Source organism: Gorilla gorilla, chromosome 4 (assembly GCF_029281585.2).
Source record: "Gorilla gorilla gorilla isolate KB3781 chromosome 4, NHGRI_mGorGor1-v2.1_pri, whole genome shotgun sequence".
Classification (NCBI taxonomy): domain Eukaryota; kingdom Metazoa; phylum Chordata; class Mammalia; order Primates; family Hominidae; genus Gorilla; species Gorilla gorilla.
This window is the reverse complement of record NC_073228.2, coordinates 53,351,803-53,379,027: the sequence shown is the minus strand read 5'-3', so window position 1 is coordinate 53,379,027 and position 27,225 is coordinate 53,351,803. Positions and strand designations below refer to the sequence as shown.

The window sequence follows — 27,225 nt, the reverse complement described above, 5'->3', positions numbered from 1 at the left end:
AGGCCAAGGTGGGCGGATCACCTGAGGTCAGAGTTCAGGACCAGCCTGGCCAACGTGGTGAAACCCCGTCTCTGCTAAAAAATACAAAAATTAGTCAGGCGTGGTGGCGGGCACCTATAATCACACCTACTCCGGAGGCTGAGGCAGGAGAATTGCTTGAACCCAGGAGGTGGAGGTTGCAGTGAGCCGAGATTGCGCCATTGCACTCCAGCCTGGGCAACAACAGTGAAACTCCATCTCAAAAAAAAAAAAATCCATATACAATTTTAAGATTTCCAGACTTCCTGAATTTTATGCCTGTTCCCGTAAGCTAAAAACCTCTGACAAAAAGGGATGCAATTTCCAAAACACTCAACTCCCAAACTCAAGTGATGTCAGGCCCCTGTTCTCACCTAGAGTCACAATAGAGCAGAGGACAAGGTCTATGCTATGTCCATTCCCTTCAGCGGTGCCCTAACCCCAGCAACTAGGTCCACTTTCTTGTAGTTACTCATTTTCTAAAAATGTTAGTGCCTGCCCACTGGGCTCAGTGCTGGGGGCCATAGAGAGCCCCCAAGGAATTCACACCTAGCTGGGGAGGATGATAAGTTCTATGTTAAGAGTATCAGCATTTGTTCTCGCCACCACTAGAAAGAAAAGAAGAAGAAAAAAGTATCAGCGAAGTGCCGGGGGGAAGAAGAGGAAGCCGTGAATTCCACTGCATGGCGGAGTGGTTACTTGCACAGCATCTGACCTGGGCTGCTGGAGAGGAAGAATGGTGCCAAGCAGTAAAAAAGATTGGAGTAAGAGGCGTTTTATACAAGGGGACTGTGTCATACCCATGTGGACAGCCCTTAGCATGTTCAGGGAACCCAGGGGACACAGACCAGAGCTGCCCAGGCAGAGGGCGGTGAGCAGAGGGAGGGTTTGGAAATGCGCCTGCGTGGTTGACTGCACCCAGCTGTGCCCGGCCTTGAATGCCACACTGAGGATTTTGACCTGACCTGTGGGCAGCAAGGAGTCAGAGAGTGATGTGATCGGATCTGATGGTGACAAGGAGGAACAGGAGACAGAGGGAAGGAGGACGAGGCCAGGAGCTGCTGGCAGTGTCTGGGGGTCAGGTGCTGGCTTTCACCTGGCAGGTAGACCCAACACCTCAGCACACAGCGCCTGGAGTCAGACTCCAACCACTCCCACCACCGAGATTTCCTCCTGATCCTGCAGAGCAGACATAGCCTCCCTGCTCTTTCAGGTGGGCTGTGCTTCCCCGCCCCCTTCACCCCTCATCTCTCTGGTTTGCTCTAAAGGAGCTTCTCATTCCAGAATCACAGAGGAGCCTCAGAGGCAGATGCTACCGGGGATCTGACCCCCTCTAATTCACCCTCATTCCACAGCTTGATCAGGCACACGTTTCCTGAGACTCTGCCTGGAAGAAGCCCTGTGAGGGAGGTGCAGATGAAACAGACACATCCCTGCCCCGACAGTGGGCTCAGTAATGTACACGGGATGCGGGATAGGGAAGGAAATAAGGCATAGACACCAAGAACAGTCCCAAGAAGCAGCCTGGGGAGTTTGTACACCCCACTCTGTGGGTGTTTGGGGGAGCTGAGGAGGAAAAGATTCCCCTGGGTGGAATAGGGGTGGGTGAGTCTAAGAAAGGCTCAGTGGTGGACTCCAGGATTTAAATGGAGAAGATCTGGACTTGAATTCTTCCTTTCATAGCTGTGTGACCATGGACAAGTCACTCTACCTCTCTGAACATTTGTGTCCTCATTTAGAAAGGGACAAATGTACAAACTCACAATGTTTGGGGAAGATGCAAGACACTGTCCAGCTTAGTGTGTGGGAAAGAGGATTATAATCAGTGTGGTAGGCAGACACTAGCACGGCCCCCAGAGAGCCTCTACGGTGGCTGCCTGGTATCCACACCCAGGTGCAATCCAGTCCCTGAGTGTAGACTGGATCCGTGACTTGGTTCTAGCCAGCGGAATGTGGCAAAAAAGATAGGATGTTACATCTAAAATTAAGCTATAAAAAGACCCTGGTTTGCGTCTTCCTCGCCCTCTGCTTTTGTCTCGCTTGCCTGCTCTGATGGAAGCCAGCTGCCATATCATGGGGAAGTTTACCAGGCAAGGAGCCAAAGAAGGCCTCCTTGGGGAACTGAATCCTGAATTCTGAATCCTGAATCCTGCCAAACCACATGAAAGCTCTGAAGCCGGTCCCAACCCTCCCCACCTGCCACCCCATCACGGGGGTAACTGTGACCCTGGCTAACACTTTTTTTTTTTTTTTGAGACAGAGTTTCACTCTTTCACCCAGTGAAATCATGAGTGAGTGGTGTGAGGAGTGAGGTGGTGCGATCTCAGCTCACTGCAAGCTCCGCCCCTCAGGTTCAAGCGATTCTCCTGCCTCAGCCTCCCAAGTAGCTGGGATTATAGGTGCCCATCACCACACCCAGCTAACTTTTGTATTTTTAGGAAGGATGGGGTTTCAACATGTTGGCCAGGCTGGTCTCAAACTCCTGACCTCAGGAGATCCCCTGCCTTGGCCTCCCAAAGAACTGAGATTACAGGCGTGAGCCACCGTGCCTGGCCGCTGGCTAACACTTCAGTCGCAGCCTGTGAAAGACCTTGAATGAGAGGTCCTGGCTGAATCGTGCTTTGCTTCCTGATCCACAAAAACTCTGAGATAATATGTTGCAGTTTTAAGCCACTAAATTCTGGAGCAATTTGTTATACAGCTGTAGCTAACTAATGCAACCAGGTGATACGGAGATGATTTAACAACTGGCTCAACACAGGCGTTTACCAATCAGTCAGAGCAGATGCTGCCTGCAGCCATGGAGCCGGGTCCTGGAGCCCAGGCTGTAATACTTGATAGAGAACTGGGAGCACAGGGGGCTAAGGGGAGGGCAGGAGGGGTCGTGGGAGGTACGAGGGGGCTCAAATCAGCAGCAATTTGCCAACAAGAATGCAAGTATTTCAATATTTTGACAACTGATACAACTGTAGTGGGGTGCACTGACTCTCAGCCCAGGATCTAATATCTAGGGTTGGAACTCGGCCTTAAAGGATAAGGTGATCTCCACAGGGCCCCATGGCATGGAGCAAGGGAAGCCACACATTGGAGCTGAAGGAAGAGTTTTCTGCTGTCGCAGCTTGTGTGCAGTTTCAAAGACTGCTCCATACACACGTGGCAAAGACAGGAAAACAGCTCTACTAGCTTAAAAACAGTTCCTCGTGTAGCAGCAACATAACAGAGGCACTGAAATATCAGAAACGCACAGAAGAGTTCAAGGCCATGTTTGAGAAAGTGAAGGAGGGAGGGACATTCACACGTATCACGTATCGAGTAGGTGCCTGCTGTCTGACAGACACCCTGCCTGGCTTTATATCCAAGTCTAGGCCACTGGGGCACAAAGGCCTCATGAGGAGCCATGTGGTATGGGTGGCAATGAGTCACAGCATCTAGGACGGTTTTGTGGAAGAAAGGAGACAGAAGGCACGGGGCCCTAAAAAGGGAGACGGAGAAGAAGGGAAGGGAGGGTGAGGTGCGAGCCGAACACTTCTGTGGCAGGCTAGGCCTGGGGTACAGCCACCAGCCAACTGGCCCATGGATCAAGACTATAACCCACCCAAATGCTGACCAGGGAGGAGGGATTCCTTATTTGCCGCTTAGCAGTGGGCGCTTTGCCCTCAAGCCACCAGAGCCATTTGCTCCCAGAACCATAAGCCGAGACCACCCTAGTTATGCTGAGAGCTGAATTAGTCCCAAGTAGAAGCAGCAAAAACTTGACCACAAAACTCCTTTCTAGTAGCATATGCAAATCAGATGCCCCTCCACTCCGATGCCCTGCCCTCTGCCATCTCCCTCGATATCATGCAGTGTTGCGTGGGAAGGGTGTCTAGCGGCTGGCCCTACTGAGAGGTGGTATGCTTCGGGGAGTGAGTCTATGCCTGCTTACCAGCTGGGAATGCTGCAGGCAGGCAGATATTGGGAAGAAAGAATAGAAAGGGAGGTTGTAGGAAGGTGGAGGAAAAAGAAGCTGGTGAATTTCTGAAGAGGGGAAAGAACTCCTGGCCTGTTGGGAATTAACCAGGCCCCATTCACCAGCCCCTTGACCCTTGAGTGCCACCCACCCCACCCACAGATCTGCCCAGATGAAGGTGTGGACTGGGGCGAGATGCTTGGTGGGTGCTAACCAGCCTTTACTGGGCACCCCGCCCAAGCCAGGCACAGTGTCTGGTGCTCTGTGCATGGATATCTCAGCTAATCCTCACCACAGCCCTTGAGGTAGCTCGAGGCAACTCATTAGATGGTGACAGCTACAGCCCAGACCTTGCCTTGGGACACATGGCAAGCGAAAGAGTAGGTGACAGGCATGCCCACCTATGAGGAGGGTAAAGTGCCAGAGTCTCCGTGGAACCCACTTTGGCCACAGCTATCAAAATTTTAAATGCCCCTGCCCTTTGACCCAATGATTGGACTACTGAGAATATAGCGTACGGAAATACTCACATGGGGGTATGAAAGTACCTACTGTATTATTTGTTATAGCCCAAGATTTAAAACAACTGAAAAGTCTACCCCCCCAGGAGACAGGTTAAATTAAGGTCCATCCATGGAATGGACTATCAGGCAGCCATTAAAGAGAAGAATGAGGCAGCTCACTGTGTGCTGAGACAGAACAGTGGGCAGGATGTACTCTGTTCAAGTGCAGAAACACTGACGTCGTATTCTATCAAATACACACACACACACACACACACACACACACACACACACACACACACACTCTCTCTCACCTGAAGGCTTGCAGCTCTGGAGATAACCCAGAACCCTGGTTTCCCCTCCCTTTGCCTCCAGGGAGGAGAGCTGAGAGATGGGGAACTGAGAGACAGGGTTCAGGGGCAGGTGAAAAACCTAATCTCTGTACATCCTTTTATATCTTTTGCATTTTAGACCAGATACATTTATTCATGAAAAAATATAATTTTATAAATGAAGATAAAGAAATGCATTAGTACTTTGGGAGGCCAAGGAGGGTGGATCACAAGGTCAGGAGATCAAGACCATCCTGGCTAACACGGTGAAACCCCATCTCTACTAAAAATACAAAAATTAGCCAGGCATGGTGGCAGGTGCCTGTAGTCCCAGCTACTCAGGAGGCTGAGGCAGGAGAATGGCGTGAACCCGGGAGGCGGAGCTTGCAGTGAGCTGAGATCACGTCACTGCACTCCAGTCTGGGCAACAGAGCGAGACTCCGTCTCAAAAAAAAAAAAAAAAAAGACATGCATTAGTAAATAGGCTGGGCACAGTGACCCAGGCCAGTAATCCCAGCACATTGGGCACTGGGAGGCTTGCAGGGGAGGTTAAGTTGAGCCCAGGAGTTTGAGACCACCCCAGGCAACATGGGAAAACCCTGTCCATCTCTCCAAAAAAAAAAAAATTTAAAAATTAGCTGGTCATGGTGGCATGTGCCTGTGGCCCCAGCTTCTTGGGAGGCTGAGGTGGGAGGATGGCTTGAGCCCAAGTGTTTGAGGCCGCAATGAACTGTGATGGGGACACTGCGCTCCAGCCTGAGACCCTGTCTCTAATAATAATAATAATAATGAATAGTAATTCATGGCTGGGCACGGTGGCTGACTCCTGTAATCCCAGCACTTTGGGAGACCGAGGCAGGCAGATCACCTGAGGTCAGGAGTTCGAGACCAGCCTGGACAACATGGTGAAACCCCGTCTTTACTAAAAATACAAAAATCAGCCAGGCGTGGTGGCCGGCACCTGTAATCCCAGCTACTCAGGAGGCGGAGGCAGGAGAATCACTCGAACCTGGGAGGCAAAGGTTGCAGTGAGCCAAGATCGTGCCACTGCACTCCAGCCTGGGCAACAGAGCGAGACTCCGTCTCAAAAAAAAAAGAATAGTAATTCATGGAAACGGCAAAAAATCTCAAAGAGGGATGTGCAAACAAGTAAAGGTAGGGAAACTCTGCGCCACTATAGCATGTGACTTTTTGTCCCTAGTCACAAAAGCTGCATGAAAGTATGAAAGTGCTGTGGCGGCATCTGACCTGTGACACCAGCATGAGGACACTGCTTGTTCCTAGTCCTGCACTGTTCGCTACAGAACAAGGTGTCCTGCTGGATTATAAAATGCTGAGTTATAAAGTCTACTGTAGTAAGATATTCTTATACTGGACTCACAGACCTGATGTGCCAGACATTAGGCCCAACACTTTACATACACCATTGCCTGCGTGTTTGCAGCAGCTGTAGGGGCAAAGTATCACTCTTATCCCTATTTTACAGATAAAGGAATAAACGCAGAGAGGTTGAGTGACTCACCAGAGGTCAGATGCTTGTGGAAAGTGTGGACTCCAGCTCAGGCTTCCAGTTCCAGAGCTGAGCCCCTAACACTCCACTGAACTTTGCATATAGAAGATACTGGGTAAGGCCTTTTAACTAAGCCCTGGTCCTTTCCTTCAGATTAAAAAAAATAGATTAAAGGCCCCATTGTTCCCCAACCCTTAAAATTTCTGTTAAAGAGAGGTTTGGGGCTGGGCATGGGGGCTGACGTCTGTAATCCCAGCACTTTGGGATGCCAAGATGGGAGGATCGTGTGAGTTCAGGAGTTTGAGACAAGCCTGGGAAACATAGCAAGACCCTGTCTCTCCAAAAATAACAAAATTAGCCAGGCATGGTGGCATGTGCCTGTGGTCCCAGCTACTCAGGAGGCTGAGGTGGGAGGATCACTTGAACCTGGGAGGTGGAGGATGCAGTGAGTTGAAATTGCACTACTGCATTCATCCTGAATGACAGAGCAAGACTTTGTTTAAAAAAAAAAAAAACGCTGTGCTCAGATACTGAATGCCTCAAGGGCAGACGCCCTTCCTCTTCACTGTATCTCAACAGTGCCTGGAACATAGTGGCCCAGTGTGTAAGCAGGAACTCAGAACACGTGTACCGATGGAACCGAACAGAAATAGGCAATGATGCCTCCCCCTGGGAAGCCCTGATTTCACAGAACGGCGGTACCTTGCCCTTCTACAGGAAGGTGACTTGGGGGCTCCCAAGCGTGTCCTTCCATCCAGCCTGGCATGGCGAGAGTGGAGTTGAGAATGCCCCCAGGCCCCATCAAAGCCCAGGTGGGGTGGGAAGGGCAGACAAAGGCTCCTCCCCAGACCTCCCGGGGTCCTACATGGCAGAACTTGTGCATACGGCTCAGCAGAAGAGGTCAGGTTAAAAAGTCTCTGAGACAAGGGTCTAGAAGGAGCGGCAGTGGATGGGATGCCTGCCACGCTCCCCAGGAGTACAAATCCAAGACCCTCGTGAGCACGCATGGGGGTCGGGAGCAGGGGAGAAAGAGCTATGACCTCCTAAAATGTCAGCACTGGAGGAGGGCCTGGGAGGGAGAAGCACTCCTTCAGCTACTACCCCATTTTGTAGATGAGGCAACTGAGGCTAGAGAGTTGATGTGGTTTGCTGAAGGACAGGGAGGTAACAGCATGGCCGAGGCTGGATTCCTGTCTCCTGGCATCCTATGATGCTCCCTTTATCACCTGGAGTGGGAGGTGGAATGGTTGTATTCTGGGAGGACTCAAACCCCTTACTAGGGCATCTTTGGAGGTTTTCTACATAGAACAGGGGCTGAGTGGAAGGGCTGTGGCTCCCTTTCACCTCAACAACCAGAGCAGTGCCTCCCATTGGAGATTTTGCTGGAGAAAATGGTCCTTCTGCTATAACAAAGAAAAGCTGGAAGTCACTGGGCCTCCTTTCCTGCCTGGTTTCCCTCTCAACTCTCTGCTCCTTGTCTACTCCCTGCCGCTGCCATGCCCCCAGCAGCTCAGGTTCAGTCTGAGTGGAGTCCTACCCCCATCAAGTCCTCTGTGGGGTCCTGAAGACTCACCTGGCACATCCGGGGATGGATTGAGAATCATGAAGGCATCCGATAGGCCGGTTTTGACAGGATGCTGGGAGGAGCTGATTTCCAGGACAGACATAGGGATCTGCGGCAGGGAGAAGAGACTCCGTCCACCTCCCAAACGCTCTGGGGCCCACCCAGCCCTCCCCTGTGGGCTCCAGACCCATCTTTCTGGATGGCACCACCTCCTGGAGGACTCCAAGACATTGGAAGCCCAGTGGGACCCCACCCAAATTCCAAGTCCTCTCCACATCACCTCCAAGCACATTTTCTTCTTTCCTCTGTCTCGGTGAATGGCACTCCATGCAGGCCGGAAACCCGGGACTCACCCTTTTCCCTTCCCTTTCTTTCATTTCTTCCCTTCCCCATCTAATGCATCTCCAAATTCTGTTGCTTAACCTGCTAAGTGGCTCTCAAATCTGTCTGTTTTCCATTTCCCCTCATCCTACTCTAAGCTGCTGTCACCCTTCTCCTAAATTACTTCCCAGTATTCCCTCTAAGCCCCCAACAACCTGTTCTCCACTCTGAAGCCAGAGTGACTTTTCTCAAGGGCAAATCTGTGGTTCCCTTGCCCCGTCCTGCCCCTCACTCTCTCCCTTCCAACCATGCTGCCTTCTTCTATTTTTTTTTAAATAGAGGTGTGTGTCTCACTATGTTCTCCAGACTGGTCTTGAACTTCTGGGTTAAAGCAATCCTCCCGCCTCAGTCTCCCAAAACGCTGGGGTTATGAGCCACCACTCTGGCTCATCATGCTGCCTTCTTTTTTCTTTTTTTTTTTCTTTTTTTTTTTTTGAGACAGATTCTCACTTTGTTGCCCAGGCTGGAGTGCAGTGGCACAATCTCGGCTCACTGCAACCTCCAACTCCTGGGTTCAAGCTATTCTCCTGCCTCAGCCTCCTGAGTAGCTGAGATTACAGGTGCCTGCCACCACGTCTGGATAATTTTTGTATTTTTAGTAGAGATGGGGTTTCATCATGTTGGCCAGGTTGGTCTCGAACTCCTGAGCTCTGATGATCCACCCGCCTCAGCCTCCCAAAGTGCTGGGATTACAGGTGTGAGCCACCGCGCCTGGCCCATGCTGCCTTCTTTCAGTGCTTTGTGCCAGCCGTGCTCTGTCCTGCCTCAGGACTTTTGCATGTGCTGTGTGCTGTTGTCTCTCCTAGAACATACTTCACTCTCCTCTTTGCTTCCTGAACTCGTATTTATCCTTCAGATTTCAACTCTTTTCCTCAGCAAAGCCTCCCCTGGCCTCTGCCAAGGTTAAGAGGTCTGTGAAAGGCTCAGCTAGCACCAGGCACCTCTACTTGGGAGCGCTTGTCACAGTGGTGATTCTACATTTCTCCCTGTAATTATTGTCCACCTCCGCAACCAGACTTACTGCTCCAAAAGGGTAGGACCCGCAAACATCTTGTTAACTGCTGTATTCCCAGCAGCAAGCCCCATGCCTGGCACATTGCAAATTCTCTAAATATTTGCTGAATGAAGAAAGGCTCCAAGACCCAGCTGTCTCTGCAGCTGGGCCCACTCACCTCTTTATAGCCAAAGACAATGCGGCCGTCATGGTGCAGAGCTGCCTGGAAGGTGAAACTGCCCTTGTCTTCCCAGCCTTGGAGATAAACATGGTCCCACTGAACCACAAAGACTGTCCCTGGGGAGAAGAACAGAGACCCGGCTGGACGGGAGATCATGCAAGGAGCAGGGCCCTACAGAAATGCCAGTCGGAGGGCAGTGGCCACAGGTTGGGTCCCTTCGGGATGATGGGGAAGTTTGCAAATGTAAGGAGGCAGGAGCTGGGCAGCTCACTAAAGCAGCCTGGCTTCCGAGCAGCAGAGGAGCCAGAAGATCCTGCTTCAGCCCCAGATACTCTACTTGATCATCTCCTTCCCTTTCCTTCTTGTCTATTCTGACTCCTTGAGATAAAAGAAGGAGGGATGTCTGTTCTCCTGGATTCAGACGGGGCTCAAGGGACATCCTGGTGAATGTAAGTAGCAATAAAGGCCCCTAACATTTATTTTACCTCGACTAAGAGCTAAGCACTGTCCTTTTGTTATCTCATCAGATTCTTCTGGGTAGCAGGCATTTTTGCCCCTATCTGACAGGTCAGGAAACTGAGCAGAGAAAGGTAGGTGGCCGCTTTGCTGTGGGACTGTGGGACCCTTGCCCTCTCTAGTCCCTGTGCTCCTCTAAAGGACTGGACAAGGGATCCCTGGAGCTGAGTGACTTAAATTCTGACATCCAGTCTCACCATTGTCAAAGTAAACAACTGTGGAGTTGTCGGAGTAGCCAGGGTTGAAGTTGGCCATCAGGGGCGCCACATACTGAGTAGCTGTGAGCATCCGATGGATCACGTCCCCCATGAAGATGAAGCCTAGGGTGGGAGAGGTGCAGAGGAGTCACCAGAAATGGCCCAGAGGGGCCGCTTTGGGGGCCTTTTCCCCAAGGGCAAGAAGGGCAGCGCAGGCAGAGCTGGAAGTGAGCCTGAGACCTCTGTCGCCCATCCCCATCTGGCGGGCTCTGGGTCTGGTGTGTATGGAGCCAAAGGACCCCAGATAGGAGAAGGTCCTCCCTGTCCCTTCAGCGGGGCACAGACTATAGGGTGAGGGGGCAGGAAGAGGAGGGGACTCACAGCTTTCCCCATCCCTGGGGAAGTGGGATGTGGAACTGAAGTGCAGGAATTAAAGACAGGTGCCTCCTATCAACAGGGAGCCTGGCCCCAGGAGCCCAGGCTCTCAGTGGAGTCTCCCTCTCCCTCTTATTCAGCGACTCCAGGACACAGGGCTGTCCACACTGACTCGTGCTGGCCCGAGGAGACACACACGCGCACGCACATGAGCAGGTCAGCTAATGCAAGGGGGATGCTCTGACGTCCACTGACCCCCCTCCTGAGAATCAGACTCCTATTAGAGCCAAATGTGCATTCCTCCCATTTCATATAACCCTGTCTCCAGTGAGCCACCCCTGGGAGGGCCCCTGAGTTCGGGCTGAGGTCTCCAGACCCTCCCCGGGGCCCCACGACGTGGCCTTACCTCCAGTTGCTATGGTGATCTGCTGCAGAGGATGCCCGTAGAAAGGGAAATCAAAGGACAAGACCACTCTCTGCAGGGGATGGGAGAAAGTCAGCATGGGCCAAGCTGCAGGCCAGGGGCCTGGGCACCCACACTGCCTCATTCTTGTTTGGACAGAGTGGGGAGCAGGCATGCCCAGGGCCACTGCTGGGCACCCCAACTCTGGCAAAGTCCCATGGATCCCTGGAAGGTACCTCCCAGGTCACAGACCTCGGGCCACAGCCATGCCCACTGACCAGGCAGGGTGGGTTGGCCCCCCGCCTACCAGCCCAGGGAAGCATGGCTGGGGACTGGGACACTCACCGAAGCCTGCCGGTGGGTGTTGGAGAGTATTGTGTGGATCTTCACGTGGCTCCGGTTGGCCTCGGCCACATCTACCCACAGTTCCCGGCTGTGGGGCTCGCTGGGGCCATAGAGACGGGACACATAATAGCTGTGGTTGTCCTCCTGCCGGCACCCAAGATAAAGCCCACAGGAGGTGTGAGTAGTCAGCATGCCAGGACTCACTCTCCACCCTTCCCCACTCAGATTTCTGGGTACAGGAAGTCACCACCTCCCAGGGTGCTGGACCTGTGGCCCCAAGGGCTGGTTTAGGCCTAGGACCCCCTGGGCTCGCCCTTGGCCCCAGACAGCTCACTAGCTGGCCCCTAGTGGTGCCCCAACAGGCCTGGCCATAGCCAAATCCACGCCTGCTGCCCTCATGCTCAGCCCTCCTGTTCCCAGACAAGCCAGGAGGCCGGCAGCCCCTGCATCCCTTCAGACCAGGACCAAGGCTGAGCTTGGCTTGGGGCATGAGGGAGGAACAGACAGGATGGCCTCAAACCGGGCCCTTGTTTTCAGGGAGCTCCCAGGCCGAGGGAGAGTCATAGTCCCTGCCCTGGAAGAGTACCCTATTTAATGGAAAAGAAAAATCTGGGCTGGACGCGGTGGCTCACGCCTGTAATCCCAACACTTTGGGAGGCCGAGGCGGGCGGATCACGGGAGGTCAGGAGTTCGAGACCAGCCTGGACAAAACAGCGAAACCTCGTCTTTACTAAATATACAAAAATTAGCGTGGCCTGGTGGCACACGCCTGTAATCCCAGCTACTCGGGAGGCTGAGGCACAAGAATCACTTGAACTCGGGAGCCGAGATCGCGCCACTGCACTCCAGCCTGGGCGACAGAGCGAGACTCTGTCTCAAAAGAAAGAGAAAAATCTGGATCTTAGAAGGCACCAGTCTAAAGGAGGAGGCTGCCTCTTGGTCCTGGGGAGTTTCCAGTCTGGCATGGGACTTATATAAACAGAGGAGCAGAAACAGACCCTCAAGCAGAGCTAATACAGAACCCAGAGTCCACACAGCATCACCAGGGTGGTGGGAAGGGGAGAGAAGCAGCAAGGATTCCTTTGAGGCATATCTTTGAGCCTTTGCTGTGTGCCTGATGGAGATGAAATAAAGAAGCTAGAATGCTATGGGCTGGGGGTTCATTCTGCAAAGGCTCTCCTGCAGAGGAGCACTTGGGCCAGGGTTTAAAGGAGGCCAGGGAAATGGTTGGCAGAAAGACTTAAGAGCCAGAGAGGGGTGATGTGGAAGCACTTCCTGGAGCCGACCCAAGAGCACCAGCCGCAGGAGGAATGGAGGCAGGGCAGGCAGGTTCCCTTGGCAGCCACCGCCACAGAGGTGGGGCCGCTGACCCGTGAGGAGCCCTGGGTCATTAATCAGGCTGCCCAGCGGTGGTGGCGGCAGACACAGCAGAGTAAACGACATTCTCCCTGCCAGGCTGCCAGCTGCCCAGCCGGCCCTTGCTCTGGGCCCAGCGTGAGCGGGGACAAGGGGTTCCTGCACTCCTCACCTGCCAGAAGGCACTCTGCTCTTACGATAAGTGACACAATCTGGAGACCTGGGGTCGGGGCAGGCTGGGGGAAGATGAGCGGAAGAAGCATGGTTGGTTGGTGTCGGGGGCTATTCCCTCTGCCACTGCCCTCCCTTCCTGCCTCCAGACAGCCCATGCCTCCACCCATCCTCAGCACGGCAGTCAAACCAATCAAAAACACCTTGCTCTGTTCACAGGCTATCCAGGGCTCCCTGAAGACACTGTCCTCGAGACGAAAACCAAAGCTCTTAGGCTGGCATGCAAGATCCCACCATCAGCCAGCCCCAGCCTCTCTCTAGCTCCTTCTCTCTCCTCTCACCACCTTGTGCATCCTTGTGTGCCCACCCCCCAGACCAGACTCCCCTGACAGCCTCAAGCCACCAATGGTCACTCGTGCCACTGCCCACGCTGGTCCTCCTGTCTGGAATGGCCACCCTCGCCTTCTCCCCTTGACAGATTCCTGGTCATTCAACACTCGGCTTAAACTCTACCTTCTTTTATTTTTGAGACAGAGTCTCGTTCTGTCGCCCAAACTGGAGTGCAATGGCATGGCCTCGGCTCACTGCAACCTCCGTCTCCCGGGTTCAAGAAATTCTCGTGCCTTAGCCTCCCAAGTAGCTAGGATTACAGGCACACGCCACCATGCCCAGCAAATTTTTGTATTTTTAGTGGAGACGGGGTTTTACCATGTTGGCCAGGCTGGTCTCAAACTCCTGACCTCAAGTGATCCACCCACCTCGGCCTCCCAAGGTGCTGGGATTACAGGTGTGAGCCACCGCGCCTAGCCAAACCCTGCCTTCTTATCAGCCTTTCACCCCTACCTCCCCAATGAGGACCTCCACCCCCTGCAAGTGGCCTCCAACATCCCTTATTTCAGGGAGTCCTCAAGGGGTGACTCATGTGTACTATTTGCAAGAGTTACATGGGGCCACTCTTGTTGGATTCCTGGTTTTACTCATAAAGCCACCTGGTAGGGGGGCTGCCCTGACGCCACGGCCCCTGGGGTGAGGGCTAAGGATGCTGCTTCCCATTGCTGCCACAGCCACCAGCCCTGGAGTTTCAGGAGGGTACCCAGAGGGGGACACACTGCTCTCCAGCTCTGCCCACAGGCACTGAAGCCACTGCTTCTGCCCAGAGCTCTTAGCCTCCCTCGGGAAAGCAGCTCCCTCTGTTTCTGCCCCTTTCCCCATCCTCCAGGAGAACTAATGCTTCATGTTTTTCCTTGGTGTCTGTCTCTCATATTTCCACCCATCTCTGCTGGAGACCCCTACCTCAATTTTTTAAAAAATCACCCATCAAGAAACAAAGCTCCGTGGGTAGCACTCTGTGCAGAGAGATCTGCACAAAGGAAGAGTCCGATGGCCGCCTCCCAGCCTGCTTCCTGGATTCACAGGTGAGCAGTTTTTATTCCACTTCCAAGCATAAAAAATGTAGGGGGCCCTGCCCAACGCTGTACATCTGATAGTCTGTAGGACTCCAACTCTGCAGCTGGTTATGGTTCTCCTGGGACCACCTGCCACGGCCGTAGCTACAGCCTGCCCTCTTCCCCCCAGTTCAAACAAAAAAGTGGCTTATTAAGAGACATCAGTTAGCCTAAAATTTTGCCTGAAGAAAGGAAACCAAGTTTAGATGCTATTCGGCCCATCTTTTTTTTTCTTTTTTCTTTTCTTTTTTTTTTTTTTTTTTTTTTTGAGACGGAGTCTTGCTCTGTCGCCCAGGCTGGAGTGCAGTGGTGCGATCTCAGCTCACTGCAATCTCTACCTCCTGGGTTCAGGCAATTATTATGCCTCAGCCTCCCAAGTAAGTGGGATTACAGGTGTGCGCCACCATGCCCAGCCCAGCCCATCATTTAAATGTTTGTTTGCCCCTGAACTACGAGCCCCTGATACACAGGGATGGGCAAGGTCACCTCTGTGCCTATGGCTCAAGGTCCCTCACTTCCTCCATGCTTAGGAAGTGTTTGCTGGAGGTGGGGGTGGGGGGACTGGTGCCTTGCAATGTGTTAAAATTAGGGAAATAAACCTGCCTCCCTAAATCCTGGGCTATCTTATGATCTGTGGGTGAGGGGAAAACGAGTGGCCCACCTTAGCACAGCCAGCACCAGATAGCCTTTCCATCCTTTTGCATGCTGTAGTGAGTTTCAACTGTGTTACCCAAAACGATATGTTCAAGTGTGAACCTCTGGTACCTGTGAATGTGACTTTATTTGGAAATAGTCTTTGCAGATGAAGCAAGTCAAGATGAAGGCAGACCGGATTAGGGTGGGCCCTAAATCCAATGACCGGTGTCTTTATGTAAACGAAGAGGGAGATGTGGATACAGAGTCGCAGAGGAGACACAGGGAGGATCCCTGTCACAATGAAGGCAGAGATTAGAGTGACGCTGTTTACAAACCAAGCACACCAAGGATTTCCAGGAGATCCAGAAGCTAGGACAAGACAAGGAAGGCTCCTTTCCCAGGGCCTTGAGAGGGAGCGTGGCCCTGCTGACACCTTAATTTCAGACTTCTGGCCTCCAGAACTGCAAGTGAATAAATTTCTGTTGTTTTCAGCTACCAAAATTGTGGTAATTTGTTCTGGCAGCCCTAGGAAATGAATATCTGTGCCACAGGTGTGTGTTACTGTGGCCCAGTTGGGACAACCTGAAATTGTTTTCCCTGCTCCACATCATCCCCTTGCTTAGGCCATTCTGTGGCTCCCCAGTTGCACTCAGAACAAAGGTTACGCCCCTTCCGCCATTCCCTTCTCTTCTTTACGAATAGAAAATTGATTTCGGATTGAGCACAGTGGTTCATGCCTGTAATCCTAGCACTTTGAGAGGATGAGGCTGGAGGATCACTTGAGGCCAGGAGTTCAAGACCAGCCTGGGCAACATAGTGAGACCCTGTCTCTACAAAAAATACAATAAAATAAAACAATTCACTGGGTATGGTGGTGCATGCCTATAGTCCCAGCAACTCAGGAGGCTGAGGCAGGAGGATCCCTTAAGCCCAGGAGGTCGAGGCTGCAGGGAGCTGTGATTGAGCCACTGCACTCAGCCTGAGTGACACAGTGAGACTCTGTCTCAAAAAAAAAAAAAAAAAAAAAGATTGATTCTGTAGCAACCAGCGATGATGTAGCCATCTAATAAACCTCATTCCCTGGATGTCTTAAGGATTACCATGTGACACAGGCTGGCTCATGACATCAGCTGAAGGTTCTAGTGGAGCCTTCTGAAAGAGATCAAATTTGACTGCTTGTCCCTCTTATCTTTGCCCTTCTTCTTCCTGCCTGGAATGCAGACATGATGGCTGGAGTTCCAACAGCCATCTTGTGAGTATAAGGACAAGAGCCACACCCTAAGGATGGTGAAGTGGAGAACTAGATGGAGACTTGGTCCCTGATGACATGCTAGAGGGCTGCTTCTTAAGTCCCTGGGTTTAGCTCTCTGTTACACAGAAACACAAATCCTTCCCCACGTGTGGTGGTCTGGCCCCAACTCAGCACCTCCTCCTCTCCCCTGCTCTCTTGTTCTGGGAATCATCACACAGTTGTCTGCCTCAGGACCTTGGTGCCGCCTGTGCCTCAAAATTTCTTCCCTTCGCTGTTCAGGAGCTGACCCTTCCTCACCTATCCAGCCTCAGCTCAGGAGTCACTTCCTCAAGAAAGCCTCTCTGATTCCCTGTTGCATTCCCATCACATACTGTGCTTCTTTCTCCTGGTGTTTTGCACACTTGTGACAATTTACTTGGATTTTATACACATCTTCATGTCTGCCTTTCCTGTAAGATCGTAAGACCCCAAGAGTAAGGTCAGCCTTTATTTATCGTGTTTAAGCACAGAGTATGTGTTCAATGGAGGATTTGTTGAGCAAAGAATGACCACAAAGTATAGCTGCCTGTTTTACAGGTACCACTACATATTCTGAAGTCCAGGATAGGATCATTTTACCAAACAAAGCAGGACAGCTGCAGATGCTAAACAGGTGCTCTCAGGTAAGTCTCAGAGTCAACTGAATACAGCTTCCACCTGGGAACCTGAGCAGGCCAGTGTTTAAGACGGTTGCTTTGAGGCTCGGAGAAAGGTCTGGTTTCAATCAGCCTGCTTCCTGGGCCCCACACAGCGAGAGCTTTCCCCAAACCTCCGGGCGTCTGAAATGAGTGCCCGGGACAGAAGCCACGCTCTGCAGTTGTGAAGCCCAAACAGATGCTGACGTGTCTCTTGCCGCCTCAGCTAAGACTGCAAAGCGTGAGCTTCCTGGGAATGCATCTTCCTGGCCCGTTGCTCGGAGTTCTCTGCTTCACAGCAAAGACAAGTGGTCTGATCCAAACTAGTGCTGTTCTGCAGAAAAACCAGGCCCTGTGTCACGTGCCTCAGCTCTGACACCTGGATGACCCTTGGACTCATTCTTGGAGTTCCCAATGACCCCTGCAATGGCACCTCTTAACTGACACAAAACTTCCATCTATTCTGACTCAAGGAGAGTCAGAAATGAAATGAGCTGCTGCCTCTAACTCCTAAGCTGATTCTCTCCAATGAGTCAGCAGATCCCAGGGAAGGCAAGAGCCTCGAAGCCTAACAATGCCCTACTCAGGCCAGCGAGGGTGAGGCCAAGCTCTGCTTCAGGCCTCAGAAGTGCCAAGTACAGCTGGCCTGCCAGGGGGAGGACTGGCTCAAGGGCAATGCCATGCAGAATCTGCTGCAGGTCCCAAACAGGCCCAACAGACTGCCCTCCTGGCACGCCTGACTTTTATTACTCCAGGACAGTGAAGCCAGGAGCCATATCTACTCAGCTCTGGCTGAGGGTGGCCACACAGTGATGGGTGAGGCCAAATTGCACCCTGGAGGGAAGGGGCGACTTGCAGTGGGATCACTCCTGGGCAGAGCCAAGCACAAAGCCTGCAGGGGAGCATTTGGGAGAGTGGGAGGAAGGAGAAGGGAAGCTGGCATTTGCTTAGTGGTGATGGGAGAGTGCTGGGCATTTCGTATTTGTTACTGCAGGGCAACCCTAGGAGGTGAGCACTAACATTAGTCCCATTTTCTCAGTGGGGAAACTGAGACTAGAAATCATGTAACTAGGCCAGGCATGGTGGCTCATGCCTGTAAGCCCAGCACTTTGGGAGGCTGAGACAGGGCAGATCACCTGATGTCCGGAGTTCAAGACCAGCCTGGCCAACATGGTGAAACCCATCTCTACTAAAAACACAAAAATTAGCTGGGTGTGGTGGCAAATGCCTGTAATCCCAGCTACTTGGGAGGCTGAGGCAGTAGATTCAATTGCTTGAATCCAGGAGTGGAGGTTGCTGTGAGCCGAGATTGCGCCACTGCACTCCAGCCTGGGTGACACAGTGAGACTCCGTCTCAAAAAGACAAAAAATAAAAAGAAATAATGTAACTGTATGAAACCAGGTCAGTTCCACTCAAAGACAGTGACCTTTCCTCTATCCACTGTCTCTGAGATCTTTAAGCAACAGCTCTCCGGGAAGGTGACTTAGGCTACCTACCAGTCATTGGTTAAACTCTCAAACAGAAGGACCACTGTCTGGAGGTTGGAGCTCAGGGACGGTGGCGCATTCATCTCCGCCCCCAGCACCTCCCTAGCGCAGGGGCTGGCACCTGGCATCTGGTGGGTGTTTAGCATCTGCTTGCCAAATGAGCTGAACCACAAGGATTCTGCAGCCAATGGTGTCAAGACTGTGCTGAGAATGTGCAGTGTGGCTCTGACAAGGACAGCATCCTCCCCCATCTCCAGTGGCAGGTGACACAAAAGCCACTTGTGGAGGAACCAGCTGCCTCCTCTGGGAATCCAAGCCCATAGACAGCATTCCCAAACCTGGGACATCCTGGACACAGGAAGGTGTCTCTGGATTCCTCAATTTCTTCTCTGAGGAAGTAAAGCCAACAAGGCAGATACCTTCGGGGGCAAGGAAGAGAAACCCAGCTTCAACACGGAGGACATGTGTTAGACCAAGCGTCTGAGAGCCTGGCAGCAGGCATGGAACATGGATGATCCTCGTGTCATCAGGACGTTGTCCTAAATGTGACTGCCTCCTGGTCCAAAGAGGGCTGCCTGTAGCCACTAAGGTAGCATGCTTCCTTGTCGGGTTCAAAAGGAGAAACCTCTCACCAAGAGTGGAACGCAAGATCTTCCCTTCAGTCTGATGTGGCCCCCGACTATTACAAGGGCCAGGGAGTGCCAGATTGGTTAAACCAGTCTACTTCCCCCAGGAACTGGGGATCATGGCTCCGCTAGGAATGGGGAATGGAAGCTGGGTGAGCAAAGGCCTGACATCAGGGTTGACGGGGAATATGGCTCAATGACCAAGACCAAGCTCTTTCGGTCTTTCTTCTCTTCCACTTTCAGTATGGGCTTCATTGTAAGGTTAGGCATCTTGTAGTGACGGGATGGCTGACAGTGGCAACTAGCCCTGGCTCATGGAAGCAAGACAGGCACAGCACACCTCTCCCCGACCACTGAATGAACACGTGTGCTTCAAGATGGCAGGGCCAACCTGTGTCCCCTGCCACCTCTGGACTAGGAAGCCCTAGATGCTAAACAGCTTCCACCTAAACCAAACACCAGCTAGGGGGTAGGATTATCATGGAACCCAAGATCCCATTCGTATTGTACAAGGCTGTAAGGTAAAATATATGTTGAAAAGTCAACCACAATGTCCACTTGCCATCTGAATCCAGCCAATGAACCAGTACTCTCAAAAGACAAGAAGCACTTTGGGAGGCTGAGGCAGAAACATTGCTTGAATCCAGGAGTTCAAGACCAGCTTGGGCAACATAGTGAGACCCCCCTGCAAGTCTACAAAAAAAAAATGCAAAAATTAGTTGGGCATGGTGGCATGCACCTGTAGTCCCAGCTACTTGTGAGGCTGGGGCAGGAGGATTGCCTGATCCCAAGAGATCAAAGCTGCAGTAAGCCATGATCATGCCACTGCATTCCAGCCTGGGCAACAGAGCAAGACATTGTCACAAAACAAAACCAAGAGACATGCCTTTTACTTTCTGGAAGCAGAGCTGAGTAAAGGGTTTGATTGGCCAGCATCCTCCAATCTGTCCACATGCCCAGGGAGGTGCAACAATTCTGCCAACCACTCAGGCCTTGTGGAATGAAAAAGAAGAGCCTTCAGCTGGGGCAGGGCTGCTCCATTGCCTGTACTGATTGTCTCCATCCAGTTCTTTATGAGGCCAGAGTTTACCCAGGTTCCTCAGGGCTGAGCATCAGTGATGCAATTAAAGCTATTGCCACCTACCCGCGGCATTCTAGAGCCAGTCCTTTTAGTCTAGAATTCCTTCCCTCCCTCCCTCCCTTTCTCCCTTCCTTCCTTCCTTCCTTCCTTCCTCTCAATCTCTCCCTTCCTTCCTTTCTCTCAATCTCTCCCTTCCTTCCTTTCTCTTTCTTTCTCTTTCTTTCTTTTCTTTCTTTCTTTCTTTCTTTCTTTCTTTCTTTCTTTCTTTCTTTCTTTCTTTCTTCCTCTCTGTCTCTCTCTCTCTCTTTTCTTTTCTTCTTTTTTGAGATGGAGTTTCGTTCTTGTCGCCCAGGCTGGAGTGCAATGGTGAGATCTGGGCTACTGCAACCTCTGCTTCCTGGGATCAAGTGATTCTCCTGCCTCACCCTCCAGAGTCTCTGGGATTACAGGTGCATACCACCACGCCCAGCTAATTTTGTATTTTTAATACAGACAGGGGTTTTACCATGTTGGCCAGGCTGTTCTTGAACTCCTGACCTCAGGTGATCCACCCACCTTGGTCTCCCAAAGTGCTGGGATTACAAGCATGAGCCACCATGTCCTCCTAGTCTACAATTTCTGATGCTCCTGAAACATCAATGTTGTATGGAGCCCTGCTAATAAAATTTCAGGTATGACATTATATTTTAAATAATATCCTTGTACCAGACATGTTTTAGGATGCTCCATCCCCATCCCAATGATGTTTGCCCCCCCACCCGTAGGCCCTGCTGAGTTGACTACACCCATCACAGTCTCCTACATGACCCTGTGCTTCCTCAGACTGATTGGACATAGGTAATCACATGATTCAAAAGCAGCTCATCTATCGGAAGCCTACAATCTACAGCTTGTGCAGCCTGAGCCAATCAGATCACCACCCGGGAGGGTGAAATTGGGAAACTGAGAAGCTGGCAGCAAGAGAGCTGAGTTGAAAGATCTTGGAGACTTAGGAACTGAAACCATTCAAGATGAACAGAGTCTGTGAGAAAAAAAGAAAAAAAGGAACCGAAACCATCCTGAGCTGTCTGCAGAAGACTTCTGATCCACAGAAAGGAAAAGGCAGACCTTATATACATCTGGCTTCAATAAACATATGATGAATTAATGAAAAGGAGGCAAGAACTGGGGGAGGGGACCTGGTTCCCAACAGCTTTCCAGCTTCCTTGAGGTCTGGCTGTCCTTCATATCCAGCCCTTGGGTCTCCCATGATCGTCTTCTGCACCCTCACGATAATCCTTCTCTGTGGGACAGCTCAAATAGCTCCTCAGAACCAAAAGGACCTTAAATAGAATAGCCTTGCTTATGAGGTGATCAGAGGAAAAACCTCCAGGGTGAGCCCAGGCAGTCCTTCATTGGTACAGACAGCAAGAGTCTGAGTGAGCCCCACCACAAAGCAAGGATACGTGTTTGAGATTATGAATGTGCGAATTACCCTGATCTGATCACTATACATTATATGTATTGAAACATTACTATGTACCCCATGAATATGTACAATTATTTGTCAATTAAAAAATTAAATTAGATCGGGCGTGGAGGCTCAGGCCTGTAATGCTGGTACTTTGGGAGACCCAGGTGGGTGGATCACTTGAGCTCACGAGTTCGAGACCAGCCTGGGCATCATGTTGAAACCACCATCTCTACAAAAAATACCACAACTGGCCAGGGGTGATGGCGTGCACCCGTAGTCCGAGCTATTCAGAGTCTGACAGGCAGGAGAATCGTTTGAGCCTGGGAAGTTGAAGCTGCAGTGAGTCAAGATCGCACCACTGCACCCCAGCCTGGGCGACAGAGTGAGACCCTGTCTCAAAAAAATTTTTTTTAACTTCATTTTTAAAAAGAATATGAATGAGAAGAGAGAACTGAGAAACTAAATTTCTGGGAGAAAATTTCCCTGGCAACACATCAGCCACTGTAAACTAAAAATAAAATCCTAAGTCCCCCAACCAACTGAATGGACCCCCTCTTGGCCAATGGGACCCCAGAAAAGCTGAGTTCCCAGCCATAATGGGATGGGAGACCAGACACACCTCATTTAACCCCTCCCTTTTGCAGTTTAGACACAACTACCAGCATTAATATTAAAATAGAGATCAGAAGACAGACAGAATGGACTCTGTGGCAATATGATATCAAATTATAAACAGGACCTAAGGCCATGACAGGCACGGGTTAAATCACGCACCCCTGCAGGCCACTCTGACCTAGTGCTTTTTTGTTTTGTTTTTTGAGATGGAGTTTCGCTCATGTAACACAGGCTGGAGTGCAATGGCACCATCTCAGCTCACGGCAACCTCTGCCTCCCAGGTTCAAGCGACTCTCCTGCCTCAGCCTCCCAAGTAGCTGGGATTACAGGCACCCGCCACCACGCCCGGCTAAATTTTGTATTTTTAGTAGAGACCGACCTCAGGTGATCCACCCTCCTCGGCCTCCCAAAGTGCTGGGATTACAGGCGTGAGCCACTGCGCCTGGCCTGACCCAGCATATTGAGTCTTGCTCTGACATATCACATGACATATCAGATAAGGCATGAGATGATGTGACTCTGGCAGATCATACGATACATGGCATGATATGATTGGCAGATCACATGATGATTAGCAAACTTCTTTATCTTAAACATTCTTTTCCACTGACTCCAAGTTTTCTATTTTTATTTATTTTAGATTTTTTTTTTTTTTTTTTTGAGACAGGGTCTCACTCTGTTGCCTGATCATGGCTCACTGCAGCCTCAGTCCTCGACTTCCAGGGCTCAAGTGATCCTTCCGCCTCAGCCTCTTGAGTAGCTGGGATCACAGGCATATGCCACCACACCCAGCTATTTTTTTTTTTTTTTGAGACAGAGTTTTGCTCCTGTTGCCCAGGGTGGAGTGCAATAGCACAATCTCGGCTCCCTGCAACCTCCCAGGTTCAAGTGATTGTCCTGCCTCAGCCTCCCAAGTATTTGGGATTACAGGCATGCGCCATCACGCGCAGCTAATTTTGTATAATTTTGTATTTTTAGTAGAGACAGGGTTGGGATTACAGGCATGAGCCACTGCACCTGGCCAAACACCCAGCTAATTTTTAAATTTTTTGTAGAGTCAAGGTTTCACCATGTTGCCCAGTCTGATCTCAAACTCCTGGACTCAAGCGATCCTCTCACCTCAGCCTCCCAAAGTGCTGGGATTACAGGCATGAGCCACTGCACTTGGCCTCTACTGACTCCAGGTTTTTGAACAAAGCCTTACTCCTTTAACCAATTGCAAATTAAAGAATCTCTGAACCCACCTATGACCTGTGAGCTCTCACTTCAAGATAGCTCACCTTTTTTGGGCCAAAGCAACATATAAACTCCATATATTAATTTATGACTTTGCCGGTAACTTCTGCTTCCCTAAAATGTACAAAGCAGAGTTGTCACCTGTCTCAGGATCACTTACTCAAGGCTTCTTGGGTTTGTGTTTTCTCCAGGCTGCAATCGCTCATAGAGGCTCAGAATTAACCTCCTAGTTTGATTTCTCTGCCAACACCACTGTGATTCTTCTTCTCTAAAGTCAATCACTGCTAGCTTCTTGGCTGGCCATTGGGAAAAAGAGTCCCATGGCTTGAAATTCACCAACTTTGGGGATACTTCCCAACTGCCACCATAGGCCCCTTATCACGCTGCCACCCACATGGGCAGTTTTGATGGAGGAACCCCACCCATGGCAAAGACTAATAACTGCCTCCCAATAACCACTCTCTCCTTCTTCCTTGAGTTGCAGAGGCTCCCAATTATAGCTAGGCACACAGTCACACAGTTAAACCATATTTCCCAGCCCTCCTTATGGCTAGGTATGGCTACATGACTATGTCTGGCCAATGGAAGATGAGCAGAAAGATTGCCCGTAATAAGAATGGGTGACCGGGTCCGGAGGCTCACCCCTTTGGGAGGCTGAGGCCGGCAGATCACTTGAGGCCAGGAGTTCGAGACCAGCCTGGCCAACATGGCGAAACCCCATCCCTACTAAAAATACAAAAATTATCTATGTGTGGTGGTGGGTGCCTGTAATCCCAGCTGCTCGGGAGGCTGACACAGGAGAATCACTTGAACCCGGGAGGTGGAGGTTGTAGTGAGCCGAGATCACGCCACTGCATTCTAGCCTGGTCGACAGTTCAAGACTCTGTCAAAAAAAAAAAAAAGGGGGGGGACTGGGTGCAGTGACTCACGCCTGAAATCCCAGCACTTTTGGGAGGCTGAGGTAGGCGGATCACTTGAAGTCAGGAGTTTGAGACCAGCCTGGCCAACATGTTGAAACCCCGTCTCTACTAAAAGTATTTAAAAATTAGCCAGGCGTGGTGAGGCACACCTGTAATCCCAGCCACTCGGGAGGCTGAGGCAGGAGAATCACTTCAGCCAAATCGCACCACTGCACTCCAGCCTGGGTGACAGAGCGAGACTCTGTCTCAAAAAAAAAAAAAAAAAAAAAAAAAGACTGGGGTGCCCTCTCTCTGCCTGGCTGGGATGCAGATGTGATGGTGGGAGCTGCAATAGCCATCTTGAGCTACAAAATGGAAAGCACATGTTTTAGAAGGCAGAGCTGCAAGATAGCAGGAACCTAGGCCCCCAACACCAGGCCAGTCTATCCCAGGGTATGGTCACTATAATCCCTATTGATGTGCCTCTTAAAAAGGATGCGGAGACCTTGCCTGGCAGTGAACCTTCCCAAGGAATTCACACAATTCACAGCCCATTGTAGAAGCTCTGACCAGGATGACTTGACATTACAAAGGAGCTCAGTGAGGGTTACACGAGCCACGCCACTTGGCAAGTCCACCAAATGGAATGATGTTTCCTTGAAATGTGTGCAAGAAGCCCTGATCGATAATCCACATTTGTTTTGGGAGGCAGTGTGATATGGATTTCAAACATTTTTGGTCCTGAAATCATTTCTTCCAACAAATCTTTCATAGAAGCTCAATACACAAATCACATCAAAGTAAAGCCACATTGGGAGAAGGACAGAGAAGGGTTGGAGCCTAGCTTGCTGTGCTACTTCCTTTTCCGCCACCCTCACTCCCACAGCAGCCCGTGAAGCACTCCTCAGACCCTCGGGGTTCCATGGAGCACAATTCGAAAACCATTGCTCTAGGATCAAACATATTGTCTGTGGAGTAAGACAGACCCAAGTTCCAAAATGGGCTCCATTATGTAATGGTTGGTGTCCAGCATTCCTCTCTTCTCTGAGGGTCAGTTCCCTCATCAGTGACCTTTCTTGCAAGGTTCCTCTTTTTTTGAGACAGAGTTTCACTCCTGTTGCCCAGGCTGGAGTGCAATAGCCGCATCTCAGCTCACTGCAACCTCCACCTCCTGGATTCAAGTGATTCTACTGCCTCAGCCTCCCAAGTAGCTGGGATTACAGATGTGAGCCACCACACCAGCTAATTTTTGTAATTTTAGTAGAGACGGGGTTTCACCATGTTGGCCAGGCTGGTCTCCAACTCCTGACCTTAGGTGATCCACCCGCCTCGGCCTCCCAAAGTGCTGGGATTACAGGCATGAGCCACCGCGCCTGGCCTCTTGCAGGGTTCTTGAAAGGGGGTTCTTGAAAGGATTAGACAAAACATATCAACACAAAGCTCTTAGCCCAGTGCCTGGCCCACAGGAGGTATTTGAGAAGTGGGAGCTATTACCCTGATTTGTTTGGGCCTTTCCAGGAAAGGGCTTGATTGTGGAGGCTGCCTCCTCAAAGCAACCCCCAGCTCCATCTGAAACGTCAGCAGTTACAGTATTTCTTCCGCCTCAATTAGTCATGCCCAGAGGCCCGACAGGCACTTCATTTCTGACAGCGGGGCAGCATTTACCTTGGCTGAGCTCAAGACATTTCTGGACAGGAACTCTGGCTAAGCTGTCACAGTCGGCCCATCACCTGCCAGCCAACTGGCAGGAGGAAATGCTGGGGCAAGCAACCAAGGACGTCCTGCAGGGCTGCTAGAGAGGCTTGGCCGGCCAGGCTGGTCAGGATGGTGCTGAGGCAGCTGGGTCCAACCCAGGAGGCGTGGATGGGATTACTGTGGGGAGGGGGACATCCCAGTCCCTGCCCTTCGATCACAGGGCACATATACCAGGAAGCCTTACAAGGCCAACAGAAATGCATTCTAGATCCTGCTTTTCCAAGAGCACCCCTGGGCCGCAACATCAGCATCACTGGGAGCCCGTTAGAAATTCAGATTATTGGGCCCAACCCCAAGCCTGCTGAATCGGCATCTGCCTTTGGAAGCACTTCCAAGGGGATTTTTTGCAAAGCACAGTTTCAGAGGTCCTGGTCCAGAAGTACCTTCTGCATCAACACGTCACTCATTTTTGTCCCTGAAGAGACGGTGGGTAAGAGCTCAGACTGCCTGGGCACTGTGGCTCACGCCTGTAATCCCAATACTATGAGAGGCAAAGGAGGGAGGGTCACTTGAGGCCAGGAGTTCAAGACCAGCCTGGGCAACATAGGGAGCCTCCATCTCTACAAAGAAAGACAAAACTAGCTGGGTGTGGTGGAGCACATCTGTAGTCCCAGCTACTAGGGAGGCTGAGGTAGGAGGATCACTGGAGCCCAGGAGGTCAAGGCTGCAGGGAACTATGTTCACACCACTGTGTTCCAGCCTGGGCAACAGAGCAAGACCCTATCTCAAAAAAATTTTTTAATTAAATTAAGTTAAATTGTGAGAAAGAGCTCAGGCTCTGAAGGCAAAGACCTGGGTTCTTGTCCTGGTTTTGCCACTTACTGGCTGTGTGATCCTGGATAGGCAACTTCACCTCTCTGTTCCAGATAGCTAAAGAGAGACATGCCTGCCTCATCAGGTAGTTGTGTGGATTAAACATAAAGCCATACAATGAGGCTGGCACTCAGGAAGGGCTTATTTATTTATTTAGAGACAGTCTCACTCTGTTACCCAGGCTGGAGTGCAGTGGTGCCACCTCAGCTTACTGCAACCTCCACCTCCCGGGCTCAAGTGATCCTCCCACCTCAGCCTCTTGAGTAACTGGGACTACAGGCACAGGCCACTACGCCCAGCTAACTTTTTTTGTAATTTTTGTAGAGCCAGGGTCTCACCCTATCAGCCAGGCTGGTCTCAAACTCCTGGGCTCAAGCAATCCTCCCTCCCTCCGCCTCCCAGAGTGCTGGGATTACAGGCCTGAAGCGCAATTGCTTTTAATGTCCCCTGTTATTAT

General features: G+C 51.2%; 1 protein-coding gene across 2 annotated transcripts in view; it reads right to left on the bottom strand.

Annotated features, from left to right (window-relative positions):
* Positions 1–27,225, bottom strand: part of PLXDC1 (plexin domain containing 1) — an 84,447-nt gene that overhangs the window by 30,848 nt on the left and 26,374 nt on the right. For both annotated transcript variants that reach the window (XM_055388268.2, XM_055388269.2), the window contains exons 3-7: positions 11,269–11,412; positions 10,927–10,996; positions 10,146–10,268; positions 9,430–9,548; positions 7,886–7,985 (exon numbers count right to left, since the gene is read on the bottom strand). In XM_055388268.2, the coding sequence (XP_055244243.2) occupies positions 7,886–7,985; positions 9,430–9,548; positions 10,146–10,268; positions 10,927–10,996; positions 11,269–11,412 (556 nt within the window). The remainder of the gene's footprint in view (positions 1–7,885; positions 7,986–9,429; positions 9,549–10,145; positions 10,269–10,926; positions 10,997–11,268; positions 11,413–27,225) is intronic.